The sequence below is a fragment of the Equus przewalskii genome, chromosome 7 (genome assembly GCF_037783145.1).
Source record: "Equus przewalskii isolate Varuska chromosome 7, EquPr2, whole genome shotgun sequence".
Lineage (NCBI taxonomy): Eukaryota > Metazoa > Chordata > Mammalia > Perissodactyla > Equidae > Equus > Equus przewalskii.
The window spans coordinates 25,702,144-25,717,779 of NC_091837.1; the positions used below are offsets into that span (position 1 = coordinate 25,702,144).

At 56.8% G+C, this 15,636-nt stretch overlaps 1 protein-coding gene across 6 annotated transcripts in view; it reads right to left on the reverse strand.

The window, feature by feature from the left end:
• The window catches only part of SCARB1 (scavenger receptor class B member 1), a 71,163-nt gene that overhangs the window by 13,888 nt on the left and 41,639 nt on the right, over positions 1-15,636 (reverse strand). For all 6 annotated transcript variants that reach the window (XM_070629300.1, XM_070629299.1, XM_070629302.1 and 3 more), the window contains exons 3-8: positions 15,295-15,436; positions 12,423-12,626; positions 10,023-10,118; positions 8,572-8,687; positions 6,936-7,102; positions 1,754-1,872 (exon numbers count right to left, since the gene is read on the reverse strand). In XM_070629300.1, coding sequence (XP_070485401.1) covers positions 1,754-1,872; positions 6,936-7,102; positions 8,572-8,687; positions 10,023-10,118; positions 12,423-12,626; positions 15,295-15,436 — 844 coding nt within the window. The remainder of the gene's footprint in view (positions 1-1,753; positions 1,873-6,935; positions 7,103-8,571; positions 8,688-10,022; positions 10,119-12,422; positions 12,627-15,294; positions 15,437-15,636) is intronic.

Consider the following 15,636-nt stretch of genomic DNA (forward strand, 5'->3'; position numbering starts at 1 on the left):
CCCAAAGCGTCCACGTCAACAAAACACGAAAGGCCCTTCGTCTCCCCGTCGGCCTCCAGCTGACCCGGAGCGACAGACACAGGGAAGCCAGCCTCGGGGCCGCCGCGGGACAGCCTCGGGCCTCACTCTGGCCTCCCAAACTGCACTGCCTGTTCCCAACGTGGGGGACCACGCGCTAAACGCGAGTCACCCGTGTGAATGGGGAGGAGCTCGTGCTGGAGCCCCCAGACGCCGGCCGCGAGGAGGAGGCAGCGAGACAAATGAGCTAAAGAGAGAAGGCGGACAACCACCCGTTACCTTTGTGATAAAAACCTTCAAAAACTGGTGAAAAGTTTAAGGCCACAGGAAAAGGCCTTAAGATTGTAATTTAGTAAATAATGAATTCAGTATAGAACACATATATCGTCATCAATTAATTACTATCAATTTAACCACTAGTATTAACTATATATTAATACAGAACATAACATAGCGGCTTCGACGGCCTGTGCTTGAGCTCAGCTTTCTCCCTTCCTTCCTTGCAATCGTCCATGAGACCCCTATTCACTGAGATGCAGTCACTCATCACCTAACGACGGGACACGTTCTGAGAAATGCATCGTTAGGCGATGTCCTTGCTGTGTGAACATCGTGGATTGTGTTTACACAACCTGGATGGCACAGCTTACTGTGCCCCTAGGCTCTATGGCACTGAGCTTACAGGACCCCCGTCGTACACCCGGCTCCCCCATTGACCGAAACGTCGTCGCGGGGCGCATGACTGTACTGGGATCTCTGCGCTAACCGCTAGGATTCCAGAGATTCACAAGACAGTGGAGACCTCCCTGTCATGCAGCCAACAATCCCGGGGTCTAGTCGCATCACTTAACCTGTCTGGACTGCAGGTTCCCATCTGCAAAGCAGGGGCAGCAGGCCCCCTCCCCGATTACCGTGCAAATGAAACGAGTGGACGTGTGTGAAAGTGTCTCGCTGGTGCCGGGACACAAGGAGCATCAAGAACCACCTGCCGAGTGTGAAGTGTGTGCAGTCACGGGTGACCTCCCTGGCCCGGGTTTTTAGTGAAAAAAGAGAGAGAGAGCGAGAGAGAAGGTGGAGGGCCGGGCCCAGCGGCTTGAGTCAGTGGCTAAAAAAAGTCTGAGGAGGACAAAGAAAAATGGCACAGAACGGGGCCGGGCAGAAGGGCTTCGAAAAGGCCGGAGGAGGGGGAGCTCAGGAAACAGAAACCTACAGAATTTTTTAACCTCTGGTAGAAGCCCCAAGTCCAACTGTGAAACAGAGGCACCTGATTAAAGGCACCCCCACCCCAGGGAGGGTCCCCCTGCGGTCTGCTGCCCGCATCCCCTCCCCCACCGGGTCGCTGCTCGGAGCCAGACCTTCACTCGGGAGAAATTCCCCAGAACCTGGTTTATCTGCACCATGTTCCAGGCTCCTGTCGGTACCTAAAGATCTTTACGGTATCCCAGCACCGCCAAGGAGGCTCCCTCTGCTAATCTGCAGGTGATAAGTCCTAATTAATTTACTGTCTTATGGTCCATTCATACACAATTCCCTATAAACAGATAATAATGTTCTTGAACTATGGAGTCAGGGCAAAGTAGGGACCTTTGATGGCTTGATAGTCTAGATGTTGTTGATGCCGGAGAAAGCCAGGCTCCCCATCACCCCCACCCAGGGATAGCTCGGTGCCTGGGGGAGGCCAGTGTGCACCAATCAGAACCCCCCACCCCCCCGCAGGCTGACGGCAGGGGCTCACCGGGTGGATGTCCAGGAACAAGGCATGCTCTTCTGGGTTAGGGTGGAGGCCAGCCACCGCCTCTGCCAGCACCGGGTCGGCATTGTAGAAGTGAGGATGGGAGAGAAACAAGGGTGCACCTGGAAGGCAGAGGGGGCGTCAGACACAGAGAGTGAGTGGGCACATCCAGAGCCTGCTTCGTGCCACAGCCAGAGCCAGGCGCAGGGACCACAAGGAAACCAGCCCCTGCTGCAGAGCACCCCCGTGACGATGACAAGATGCAAATAAAATAACTAGACAGAGAGCATTCCTTCATTCGGTCTGTAAGTGTTTACCAAGCGCGCAGGAGGTGCTGGGCCCTGGAACCCAGCAAGGGACAAGCTCTGTGCCACAGGAATGCTAAGGTAGGAGCTGCTGATTCTGGCAGGAGAGATCAAAGGAAAGAAAAGAAGACTCAAAAAAAACGCCAGGCAGAGAAATCCAGGGACGACATTCCAGGTGGAAGGGAGGGCAGAATCGAGCACAGGGAGGTGGGAAGATGCACGGTGTGGACGGTGCGTGGAGGGCAGCTATGTGAGCTGAGGACAGAAAGGCAAGTCAAGGCCAGGCTGGACTCGGGTGGGGGAGGGGCATCTTGATCACCAAGCCAAGCAGCCCGGAATGTCTTCTGCAGGCAACGCAGCAACGACCAGAGAGGCCCAGGTGTGCACACCTGCGGCCAGCTCTCCCTCACGGCCACGGAGGGAGAAGACACACCTGCTTCGATCCTTGTCTCCCAGCAGACGGTCTGCGGGACGGACGCCAGCGCGCGTGAGCAGGGACTGACCTGGGCCCCTCTGAATGAGAAATTCACGCCTAGACAGCCAAGACGGAACCTCTCCATCAACCGACCGAGCAAGACAAACGCCAGCGCATCCTCATGTGCTCGGGACCACGGGCAACAGGCCTGATGGACAACGAGTTAACGAGGAAAAGAATGAGCCTCTCTCAGAATCTCATGGGGTCCAGCACAGGCACACCGCAGAGACAGAACGAAGACTGGGGGTGGCCAGGGGCTGGGGAAGGGGGATGGGGAGTGACTGCTAAAGGGCACGGGGTCTTCTTTTGGGGCAATTAGAATGTTCTGGAACTAGCTAGTGGTGGTGGCTGTGCAATGTTTTGAATGTACTAAACGTCACTGAGTAGTACACTTAAAAATGGTTAATTTGGGGGCCGGCCCAGTGGCGCAGTGGTTAAGTTCGCACATTCCACTTAGGTGGCCCAGGGTTTTGCCGGTTCGGATCCCGGGTGTGGACATGGCACCGCTTGGCAAGCCATGCCATGGTAGGCATCCCACGTAGGCAGATGTTAGCTCAGGGCTAATCTTCCTCAAAAAAAAAAAAGGTTAATTTTATGTTATATGAATTTCACCTCAATATTATAAAAAGAAAGAAAAAACAAACAAAACTCACAAAACTCACTTCCCTAACACCACCAGCCCATCCGCCATCAGCCAGGTGACTGGCATTCGTGTTTGTGTGTGTCTGGCAACCTCAAATGTCTGGATTCTTTCCGCTTTCTTAGCAAAGCCAAACACTGGTTTGAAATAAAAGCTGGGATTTTCCCATGGTCTGACTCCATCTGTCCCGGGCCTTCTGCATTCTCAACATTAATTCACCCACCTAGCGCCTCCTGCACCTGCCACCCCGGTGCCCCCTGCACGCTTATCCACATAACGTGCTGCTTTAGCCAAGCGCCATTACTTTACCTGCATCGCTCTATTCTAACGGGGAGCTTCAGATCTGAGTCGTAATTGGCAAACACTTGCCAAAACTGGACAGTAAATACGAGAAGAAATACAACGGAAAGCACTGAATGTTGGACACTCTGACTAGAAACGGTCACCTGCACGGGCTCCGACCCGAGACCTGCCCTCCTCTGCCGCACAGAGAGAATGAGGGCTGGAAGGGCGTCCAGGCCTCTCGGCAACAACAAAGGCTTCTTCCTGGAGGCGGGGGAAGGACAGGGAGGGGATGGAAACAGAAGCCAGTCGCGCTGGCTTAGTCAGCGTTATTCAAAGCCGGCTCCTGGGACCTTTGAAGTCATCCTGAGACGCCCAGGGACAATGTCCCACAAATTGGAAACCCTGGTTTCCCATCCACCCGTCTCCACCATGAAAGGAGACCAACAGGGAAACACAAGGACCGCGTTTTCCAGGCGGCGAAACCCTGAGGCCCGCGGTAAGGGAGGTGGTCACGAGCCAGGCCCTTGAAGGTGGGGAGTCTCAGATAAGCCCTGTCACGTCCCCAAGGCCAGGGGGAGGCTGCAATGGGCTGGGCCAGTTTGCCGTCACCTGCCCTTGCTTCAGATGTGAAGCCCATCTGGTCTTTTTAATAGCAGGCACACGTGCGTGTGCTTCTTATTTTATTTCCAAACAGACTGAGCGACCCACCCCGGCAATACGTGGTAATTAATTTATAGCTTTATGGCAATGTAATCGGACGTGATTGCCCAGGATCACCACGGACTGCAATTAAGGGGCTCTACTGAGCTGGTCTGAGAGCAGGAGGCAGAGTTCTCTGAGTCCAAGAAATTTTCAAGGCCTGGAAAGAGAAATGTGTGGGTATTCCTTATCTTCAGATAAAATTTCACAGAAATGTAGACACAGGTGCACCAAAAGCCATGTAGGAGAATGTTCCTAGCAGCCCTAGGGTAACGGTCAACATCAGAGCCCGATGCCCATGAAGCATGGAAGGTGTGAGGAAACTGAAGTGTGTTCCCACGGTGGGATACTACGCAGCAAGGAAGAAGGCGCCAGCATCACCCACAACCGGGACGGACCTCACCAACACAGTGGGCGAAAGAGGCCAGAAAAAGAGAAAAAAGGAGTATGTGCTTTATGATTTTGTTCACATGAAGACCAAAGGCAGGCAAAGACCCCGAGCCAGGGGCTCAGCATGTGACAGTCCAGCCGATCAGCACAGCCCACCCAAGGGCACAGGGATTGGCTCAGAGAGGCCACGGGATGCAAGGCCACCCAAGGAGCGGAGCCCCAGGTGGCGGAGGGGAGGACCCAGGCGGCCCTGCAGGGCTGGTCCAGAGAGGGCGAGCCTGGAGCCTCGTGGGCAGCTGCACACTAGAGAGGGAGGAAAATGGAGCCGGCACGCGTGAAAGGCGGTATGGACGGCAGCCAAGCTCTGGAGCCCCGCTGGATCCGGGAGGTGTCTGGGATTTTGTTACACAAACCAGGAAGCGCCCCTGGGGCCCAATCAGGTTGCGGGAGCACATGCCACTCGCCCCAGCATGTGGCCCACGGCCTGCGGGCTCTGCACCAGCCTGCCCTCTGCGAGCGGAAACTCCCAAGACCCCGGGAAGGAGGGACTAAAGAGAGGCCATGCCCTGGGGGGCACTTCCAGGCCCAGCTCCAGGCCCGTCGCCCACAGAGCCCCCGTTCCGTCTGCACTGGGGGGAACCCGCTGACAGGCCTTCCTCTCAGCCCTGCACAGACTCCCCCTCCCAAACCCCCACCTCCAGCTGGAAATGTGGCTTCAGCCACACAGGCCCCCAAAAGGCAAGACCCCCATCAGACAGGAGCAGCTTCTTGTCCCCCCAATCATGTGACCTCGGTCACGTCCCAGCCTTGAGCCTCGACTCCCTAACTGCAGGGTACGCCCACACAGCCACACGTTCAGACGCTGAGTCCCCACTGCAGCAAGCACATTCTAGAAGCGTGGGCCCAGCCCTGCCAAGGGCGTCTCCAGTCTAGTGGAGACAGACAATAAACAAGCAAACAAAAACACAGAGTCGGTGATTTCAGAGGGCGATGGGCACCCAGAGACAATCAAAAGTGAAATGGGAGCAGCTGGGAGGGCGCGGGGACGGTGGAACAGAAAATCAGGGCTGGCCTCTTGGAGGAGGTGGCACTTGAATAGATGAAAAGGAGGTGAGGGAATGACCCACATAGACGTACACGATTTCTGGGGAAAGAGCCCTCCAAGCAGGGGGAACAGCTGATGCAAAGGCCCTGAGGTGGGACCAGACTTGATAGATTCTAGAAACAGGGAGAAGGCAGCAAGGCTGAAGAATAGTTAGGGGAGGCAGCACGGGAAGACGCGACACTGGACAGGCCAGCAGAGGCCAGACCCTGAGAGCACTGAGGCCACCGTCAGGGCTTCGCTCTCCACGCACGGGAGCACTCAGACACTTGAAGCAAAGGATTGGGTGGCAATCTGTGCTTTTGAAAGGTCCCCCGGGCTGCTCTCTGGAACAGTGTCCAACAGAACTTTCTACGATGACGAAAATGCTCTTTCTGCGCCGTCCGTCCCAGACGGTCGTCACTGAGCACGGCGGCTGGTGATCATTTGAAACGTGGCCAGTGCGGCTACAGGGCCTTTTTAATTTGATTTCCTTCCGACCAGTTTCAGTTTAAATGGCCACACGAGGCCAGTGGTGACCACACTGGACAGTCCAGGGAACGGATCGTAGGAAGGGCGGCAACAATGCCAGCTGGAGGGGCCTGGACCACGAGGCGGCGGGGGACGTGGGAGGACGGACTATGGAACTTAATTTGGAGGCAGAGTGACGCCCTCCCCAGGACGTCCGCGTCCTAATCGCTGGAGCCTGACAACACGTCAGACCACACGGCAAAGGGGCGCGAAGGCTGCAGGTGGAACCGAGGCTGCTCGTCAGCTGGCCTCAGGATAGGGAACGAGGCCGGGATGACCCAGGCGCCCGATGCAGTCTCCGGGGTCCTTAAAACCAGAAGACAGAAGCGGGAGAGAGTCAGAGGAAGACGCGACCCAGGAGCGGGGCGGAGGAGAGAGAGGTGATGTTGCTGGCGTTGAAGATGGAGGAAGGGCGCACCAGGCAAGGAATTCTGGTGGCCTCTGGAAGCTGGAAAAGGCAGGAAGCGGACTGTCCCCTCGAACCTCCAGAAGGAACGCAGCAGGCTGACCCCTGGGGAGACCCGTGTCGGACTTCTGAACCACAGAACCATTCAAGATGATAAATTCGTGCTGTCCTGAGTCACTAATGTTGGAGGAATTTATTACGACAGCAACTCACACACACAGCATTTTTTTTTCAGATTATCTTTCCGCTGTCCTCATTATCTCCGGCCTAATGGGATTATCAAGAGTACAGAGGCCAGAGATTAGGCAGACAGATGGCGGCAGATAAGCCCCTCGCCGTGCCCGCCCACCCGCCCGCCGAGGATGGCACGTACTGAACCTGCAGGTGCTGACGTTCTGAATTCCCGACTCCCGGCACGGGCAGAAGCCCTCGTTGGGCGGGTAGACGGACCCGTTGGCAAATAAGGTGCTGGGGGCCACAAAGCGATAGGTGGGGATGCCCTCGAACAGCGCCGCCTCCTTGTAAACCAGCTTCATGGACCTGCAGGGACAGACGGTGGGACGATGAGACCCAGGACACAGCGGCTGGGACAGGTCCTGCTGACAGCAGCCCCAAGGAGCCACTTCTCCACGCGCAGCCGGAGTTTCGAACAAGCTCAGAATATATCACGTGCCCACTTAAAACTGTAATTGCTTCCGGTCTTGGCGATAACAAGATCCAACATCCTCATCAGGGCCCGCCAGCCTCTTTGGGGTCTAGCCCCTGCCTACTTTGTTATGGCCCCCGAGGGCCTCCCTGCTGCTCCTCAGACATGCTCCCCCTGCCCCTGGGCCTTTGTACGTGCTGCCCCCTTTGCCTGGAATGTCCCTCCCTCACACATCAGACCTCAGTTCCTCGCTCGGGCCGTGGTTCCGCTGTCCCTTCCAGCAGGAGACCACAGCCCACGCCCTATTCACATTTCTCAAAGGCCTTTCTAAATTTGCCTGGGACTGTCCACGAGAGCCCCCGAAACGGGACAAGTCCAAGTGGGGATTCGCTGTAGGTGGACAAGACATTCCAGATTCCTAGGACCTGATAACGGAAAACTGTGAAACACCTCTTCCCCAGTATCTCACATCGTTTACCCACGGAGATGCTAACGTTTCGGATATACAGGTCAAATAAAACATATCCTTAAAATTAATTTCACCGATTTCTCATTACTTTAACGCAGCCACCGGAAAATCTAAAACTGCGAACAGAACTTGCATTATATTTTTATTGGATGTCACCGGCCTAGACAACAGTGTTATGGAGATGCTAAATTTCCTCATTTGGATGACAGTAATTTGGTTACATAAGAAAGCGCTTTTGTTTTTAGAAAACGCCCACTTGAAGTGTTAAAGTGTCCAACTCGCTCTCAGACGGTCCAAGGAAAATAGACACAGAGAGATACAAATGGTGAAACCGGGTGAAGGGGAGACGGGGGCCACTTGCACGTTCCTCCAGGCTGAAATTTCTAACGGTAAAACACTAACACATGCAGAGCAGAAGCCGTTCCCGCTATGACACTCCCGGGGCGCAGCGTCCCCACCAGAACATGAGCTCCGGGGCGCAGGCGCTCAGCCGGTCCTGTCCCCTCCGTGTCCCCAGCGCCCCGCACAGCTGGGGCTCCGTGAAGCTTGGCGAGAAAGGCAGATGAGTCCAAGTTCACACTGGTGGGTGGCCAAGGAGAGGATTTTCCCCGAGTGGCCTGCACGGGGCCGAGGACACGACGGGCGGTCTGAGGTCCCAGCATCCAGAGGGACACACGGGCAGCCAGGCGGGCGCCCCGGGAGCCAGGCTGGCCCTGTTTCCTGCTCTTTCTGCACCCTCCACCCCAGCACCACGCCCGGGGCCTCGGCAGAGCGGTTGGGGTTTGGCTCTTTGTGGTGCAACCAGAGAGCACTGGGGATGGCGCCCCGGGCTGGCGGGGACACGGCGGGACGCCTTTGCAGCGGCTGGCCAGCAGCCTGTCAGGGCATGCTCACCGGCATGCCTCGGGGCTGTAGAACTCCAGCGAGGACTCGGGGCTCATGAACGGCGCCCACATCTGCCCGGCGGTCCCGTTGATCATGTTGCATTGATCTGAGTGCCAGAAGCTCACCTGTGGGGAGGAAGAGGACATGGCATTGGGGACGGACGGACAGCCTCCTCAGAGCCCTCCCGGCGCCCACACGTGCTGGGCTGCCACTCCACAGACCGAGGGCCCCGGGGAGACGCCGAGGCCAGCACTGTCCCCGGACGGAGGCCAGGCCCCTCGGCGAGCCGGCCGGCACGGTGGGAGGGGCAGGCATGCGGAGAGCGTCGCCTGCAGCTCCTACCCCCCAACCACGGATCTTTGCACGTGCGACCGTGCCAGGGGCTCAGCGACTTCGTCTGTAAAATGGGCCCATCACCCACGTCTCCAAGGGGCACAGGGAGCCCGTGAGGTGGGAGGTGGGACAGGGCCAGCCTCACCTCCCAGAGAGGAAGCCACCAGACACGTCCTAAAAACAGACAGAGTCAGGGGGTGGCAGAGGGAGAAAAATACATAAAAATTCTAACGGCGGCCCCCAGGAGACTCAAAATGGTAGTTGCCTCTGGGACGTGCGACCCGGACAGAAAGGAACCAGACCCTCCCTTCTCCCCTTCTCTCCCAGCGGGCTGTTTTAAATTACGTGCACGTGTATATCGTCATATTGAAAACTCAAGCCGAAGAGAATCTCGACGGCATCCATTACGAACGGCTCCTCCAGCTGCGCCTGGTAACCCCGCCTCGCGGCTCTGCCGGGCGTGACCCGGCCCCAGCACTCGGCTCTCAGGGGCAACGCGGCGAGCACCGGGAGGCGTGAGCAGCACACGGCACGATCATTGCACGCGTGTTGAGAAAAGGCCACCGAGGGGAAAGAAGCCAGTTGCAAAACCAGGCACACAGGATGATTTCATTCCGTTCAAAGGAAAAAACCACCGCGCTGTCTTTCTCTGTGCACAACAGGCGCGCAGTGGGCAGAACACACGGGCAGAACACACCTGACACCGGCAGCTGTGGGGTCCTCTGCGGTTCCGCGTGAGGACATAAAGTGCGCTTTACTTCTGTCCCTGTTTTATTTTTTTAATGTGAATGTTTTCCTGTGTTTCTAGTGTAAGTTTTTCTCACTCAATAACATCGTTTAATGCAATGGATGGTTATATTATCAGTGTAATATTTTTAAAACGTTTTTGTGAATTAAGAAGCAAAGGAAAGAAAGAACCCAGTCCCTAGCATACAGCAGGAGCTCAGTAAATAGTTTCCATCCCCCAGCCAGCCATCTGGGCTGGAGCTGGCTGAGCCCTGGCCACAGGTGAAGGCGCCAGCTCCGAGCGTCCCCGCGCACGCTGCCCACCCCCGCCCGTGGGTTCTCAGTGGAGGCAGGTGGCCTGGCTCCGGCCTGAGGCGGGGGGGCCGCGGCTCTGCCCTCACCTTGCTCAGTCCGTTCCACTTGTCCACGAGGTGGATCCTGCTGAAGTCTTTGACCCCCGTGAACACGGTGAAGAGCCCGGAATTGGAGTTGTTGAGCTGGGACACGGCAGAAGACAGCATCTTTAAGCCTCAGGATGGGGACAAAGGACCGGGCACCAGCCCTCGAGCCCACCCGCTTAGTCACACTGACCCTCTGGCCCGGAGGTCGGGGGCCTGGTGATCTTGCTCGCATGGCGTCCCCAACGCCCGGGGCTCAGGAGGAAGGGGACTGGGGGCTTTCTAGGAGGGCACGGCCCTGATCACAGCATCCCCCCTGGGGAGGGTCGCACCTTCCCTTCCGACTCAAGGAGAGTCTGGTTCTCCCCCGGGCGACCAGAAGGACCCCACACACACTTAACACAAAGCCCTGAGACCTCGTGAGCCAGGGAGACGGCAGCGGACGCGGCGTGCACAGTGCAGCGTGCTTTCCACCACCGCTGTGGGGACCGTGATGTGGGGCCGGCTGCAGCCCACCTCGGCTGGGTCCCCGAGTGACCACAAAGGGCAGAGGGCCCCCTGGTCACCCACACTGGACACAGAGTCCAAGTAAGGAATACACCTCTGCTGTTTAAGCCACTGCGATTCTGAGGCTGCTTGCTGTGCAGCACAGCCTGGCCTGGCCTGAGGGATACCCGACCCAGCGTTTGTCAAGTGTCTGCTAGATGGTAAGCCCCAGGCCCTGGGGCTCTGAGCGTGTCTCCTAGAAGCAGGTTTCCAATTCAGAGTGAAGACATGCAAAGTGTGTGAGAAACGAGTGGCTGCTGCGGAACCCAGGAGCAGGGCTGCCCGGAGGAGGCAGTGTCTACACTGGGAGGAGCAGCCCACGGCGGGCCCCGGGGAGGGTCGTCCACTGGCCGGACGCCTGCATGGATGACTGCGCCAGAGCAGGGCCCCGATCAACGCCCTGCAAGGCCTTGCGCTCGTCATGTCCTTATGTGCCCTGTCCATCCCCGAGCTCCAGGGTCCCACGCCCGGGCCGTCACGAGGGGAGAAGACAGGAGCCACTACAAAGAGGCGCTGGGCTTACGAAAACAGCTACTGTGTCAAAACTGCTGAGCACAGTGCCGGGAACACAGCGAGAGCTCCAAATGCTAGTCTTTATTTTTACTGTTATTGTTGTTATTATTAACAAACCCTCGCCCAAAAGGATACTTAAATAATAATCATAAGAGACAGTGTACCAGAGACTGCTGGTTACTACCCAAAGTCCATTCTCCCCTTTCTCCTTCACAACCAAACCCAAACCCTACTCAGAGCACAACACACCCAGCGGGACAGCTACATCTCCCAGCCTCCCTTGCGGCTAGCTGTGACCACATGACTAAGTTCTGGCCAGTGGAAAGTAAGTGGAAATTGTTTTTCTCCCTCCTCAAGAGGGAGACAGCTGGGACAGTCCTCAACTCCCCTGTCTGCCCCTCCATCCCCACCACTTCTTCCTTCCTGCTGTGCTGTCTGGAATGTGGATGTGATAGCCGGTGCTCTAGCAGCTATCTTGGACCACATGGTAATCTTGAGTATGGAAACCACGCCCTAAAGATAGTGGAGCACAGCAGTAGGATTCTAGATCCATAAAGAGTATGAAGCTACCACATCAACACTGAACAGTCATGGCTGCACTGTTATTTTGGGGTTTCCACTACACAAGGTCAAACATAGATTACAGGCACACTAGTGACTCTGTAATAACTTGCATTTCTTTACAAGTTTACAAGATACTTTTACAGAATCATGTCACTTACCTCAAACTGGCCAGCTAGCCCCACGCCCAGAACCTGTCATTCCGGCCAAGAATGTATCACATGCCAGGAACAGAATCATGATCCCTGTCCCCTAACACTCTATGCCAGACCAGCAGAGCCCAAAGAGGCTGAGGCTGAAGCACCAGAGGGCTTATTGAAACCCGTGGTTGAGAGCACCAGGATCAGGGGTCAGAGGTCAGAGGTCAGATTCTACATGAGATCACGGCTGAGGAGCCCAATCATTGACCCTACCAGGTTACCAGGGTTCAAGATTAAGAAAAAGCAGGTGGCTTAGAGCAACGCTATAGTCGATATCTGTGATCTGCCTCCCCAGCAGCCATTTGCCCTTCTTCCAGCAATAGCTTCCAATTGTCTAACTCAGCTGCAGTCAGTTCATTTGAGCCTGGATCAAGCTGCACCTGAATCCAGCCCTAGAGTTTTCAGTTTGATGAGCCAACAAATTCTCTATTTTGCTTAAGCCAGTTTGAGTTGGGTTTTCTGCCATTCACAACCCACAGCCCCAGACCCCCAGCCAGCTCCCAAAGCGAGCTGGTAACCAGCTTCCAGGCTGCGTCAGTGGACAAGAAGACAGGCCTTGAACTCCTCACTGGGCCACACTTACCTCTGCAAATAACCCGAACTTGCCCTTGAAGGGAAACATATTTGGGAAGTACTTATTGATGAGGTTCATGAGGGGGTCCTCGTAGCCCCACATGATCTCGCCGACGGTGCGGTTCATGAAGGCGCGCTCGCCGAGGGTGGTGAACGCCAAGGTCATCATCAGCTTCAGGCTCATGGGCCTGTCCTCCATCATCATCGCTGCACTCTGCAGAGCGAGGGGAAGCTCGGGTCAGGGCTAGACCGCCTGGGCCGTCCATCCCCACCGGACTCCAGGTCGGGCCTCAAGGCAGCGTCCACCCAGGGAAGTTCGGGCCGAGGAGGGCCCCTGAGGGAGCATCCAGACCATTCCCTGAGCCTTCAGTGACAGACCACACGTGCTCTTGGCTTCAGGCTAAGTCAACCCCACCCCCAGCCCCAGAGCGGGGCACGCAGCTCCGGCCCAGCCGGTCAGAACCTTCCTCCTTCCGGCTACGGAGATTGGTTTGGGAATGTGCATGTGACCTACTCAGAGCCAACGAGCCACAGGGAGACATTCTGCCCAGGCTGCAGGGTACAGAAGGGAGGTCCCGCCGCTGGTGGCCTTGAACCTGGGGGCGTGCAAGGCTATAGCCACCCCAAGGAGTGGGTTTGCCAGAGCTTGGAACCGACAGAGACCCAGGCAACCCTATTTGAAGCCTGGATCAAGCCACACCTGAAACATCCTTAGCCTTTCAATAATATGAGCCCATAAATCCCCTTTTCACTTAGGCCAGTTTGGAGCACCTTTTACTGTCACCTTGTAACCTGGAGTCTTAACGAAGACTCTATTCCACGTCCTTATCTTCTTCCCAAACACCCAGAGCCCAACCCTGTTCTACCCAATATCTGGGTGCTTGGAATGCACATGAATTTATTTTCTAAGTTCTGCTTCCCGCTGGAGATTCTGTCTTGGCCCTTGGTTTAGTTTTTAAAGGCACCTCATCCAAAACCCAGTCTCCATGGGGACGGCCCCGTGGCCGAGTGGTTAAGTTCATGCGCTCTGCTTCCACGGCCCAGGGTTTTGCCGGTTCGGATCCTGGGTGCGGACATGGCACTGCTCATCAGGCCACGCTGAGGCGGCGTCCCACATAGCACAACTAGAAGGACCCACAACTAAAATATACAACTATGTACCCGGGGGGCTTTGGGGAGAAAAAAAAAAAGATTGGCAACAGTTGTTAGCTCAGGCCAATATTTAAAAAAAAAAACAAAAAGCCAGTCTCCAGCCAAGAAAGCTAGAAAAGCGGACGCAGCCGGCACTTCCTAAGCAGTTGACAGCGGAGGCCAACAAAACACGCCGCCGGCCAGCGCAGCCCGCCACCCGCTTCCGTGCAGTCTGGGAGCTAAGAATGGGGGTTTGGGGCTTTTTTTTCTTTTTGTGAGGAAGACTGTCCCTGAGCCAACATCTGTTGCCAATCTTCCTCTATTGTGTATGTGGGATGCCACCATAGTGTGGCCTGATGAGCGGTGCCATGTCCGAGCCCAGGATGTGAACCTGCGAACCCTGGGTTGCCGAAGCGGAACATGCGAACTTAACCACTATGCCGCCGGGCCAGCCCCCTAAGAATGTTTTTCACATTTTCCAATGATTGAAAAAGAAAAGAAGGATACTGCAAAAAACATGAAAATTACATGAAATTCACATTTCGGCATCCATAAAATAAAGTGTGGTTGGAACACAGCCACGCCCACTCGCACATGTCATTGTCGCTGGCTGCTTGTGTGCTCCAACAGCAGAGCCCAGCAGCCGCCACGAGACCGTGAGGCCTTCAAACCCTACACTATTGACTAGCTGGGCCTCTCCAGGGAAAGTTTGCCCACCCTGGTCTAGGCACCCAACAGCACGCATGCCTGAGTGGGACTGTGCATGCAAGTGTTTCTCCTTGATAAACAGTACGCGTGGCATGATCAACACATGTGTCCTGCATCTTGCTTTCCCCCCTTAGACAGACCTAAGGGACGGCTCCATGCCACTCCTGCAGCCCCGCCTCCTTTCACGGGCTGTGTGCTATTCCGTTGCCTGGCTACAGCAGAATATCACAATGTAACTCCACATGGTGAATATTTAGGTCGCTTCTAGAATTTTTCTGGCAACATTGCTGCAGTGAGTATCCTTGAGCACAAACATCTTTGCCAGCATGTGTTTTTCTACCCAGAGGACAAATTCCTACAAATGAAATCTGATGTCAGATTTCACATTGGAAAGGAGGCGGGGCGACGCAGGGGGCCCGCTGTGACCCCCGTAAACAGCCTGGCACAGAGGCTCCCCCGGGCTTCCCCGGTGGATGACACTTCGCACATGTTGTCACACCCATTGCTGGGGGATCAAGTGTGTCCCCTGTGAGTCCCGGGGGGCTCTGGGAGCCCGCGCCTGCCTCCCCCCTGTGCCTGCCCCTCCCTGACCATGTGCGGCGCCTTCCTCTGCGATGACCCACGTCCCAGAGCAGGACCTCGTGCTGGGTCCCTGGAGCCGTCCCGCTATCAGAGGCCCCGGGTGGTCTTGGGGCCCCCGTCCCACGTGACGAGCTGTCTGTGACTCCAGCTGTTGCCACCCGCATGGGATGGAGGCCCTGCTCACCCCCCTCGCGGTGCAGCGGGCAACAGGCCTGGGGGCGCCCACTCCGCCCCCGCGAGGACCTCCTCCCGGAGGGGTCAGATTTGTCCACCGAAAAGGGAGAGACAGTGACGTTGCCAGGACCCCCAAGCAGAGACGGGGGGGGGGGGGGGGCGCCGGGCGGTCCTGCAGGCTGAGAGTCCGGCCCGTGAGCCCCAGGCCGTCCGCGCCAAGGGACAGCCCGGGCAGGAGAGACGGGCGCCCTCGGGCCGGGGAGGAGGGGGCAGCGGGGCAGCCTCACCATGACCAGGATGTTGGGGATGACTATGTAGTCGCTCTCCAGGCCGCGGGACTTGTGGGGCTGGAACTGGAAGCTGCGGTACTCCAGGAAGGACACTGTGTCGTTGTCGTTGAAGGTGATGTTGCTCTTGTGCCTGAACTCCCTGCAGGCGAGGGCCGGGGCTCAGCGGGCTCCAGCCGGGCCGTGGGGCCCCCAGAGCCCGGCCACCTGCACCCCGACAGCGCCATGGCCGCCTCCCGGGTCCGTCGTCCACTGCAGACCCGCACCAAGGCCTCCGTAAAGCTCACCAGCCACCCCGGGAGGTCCCCAAATCCCGACACACCTCCCCACCCCGCCAGGCCC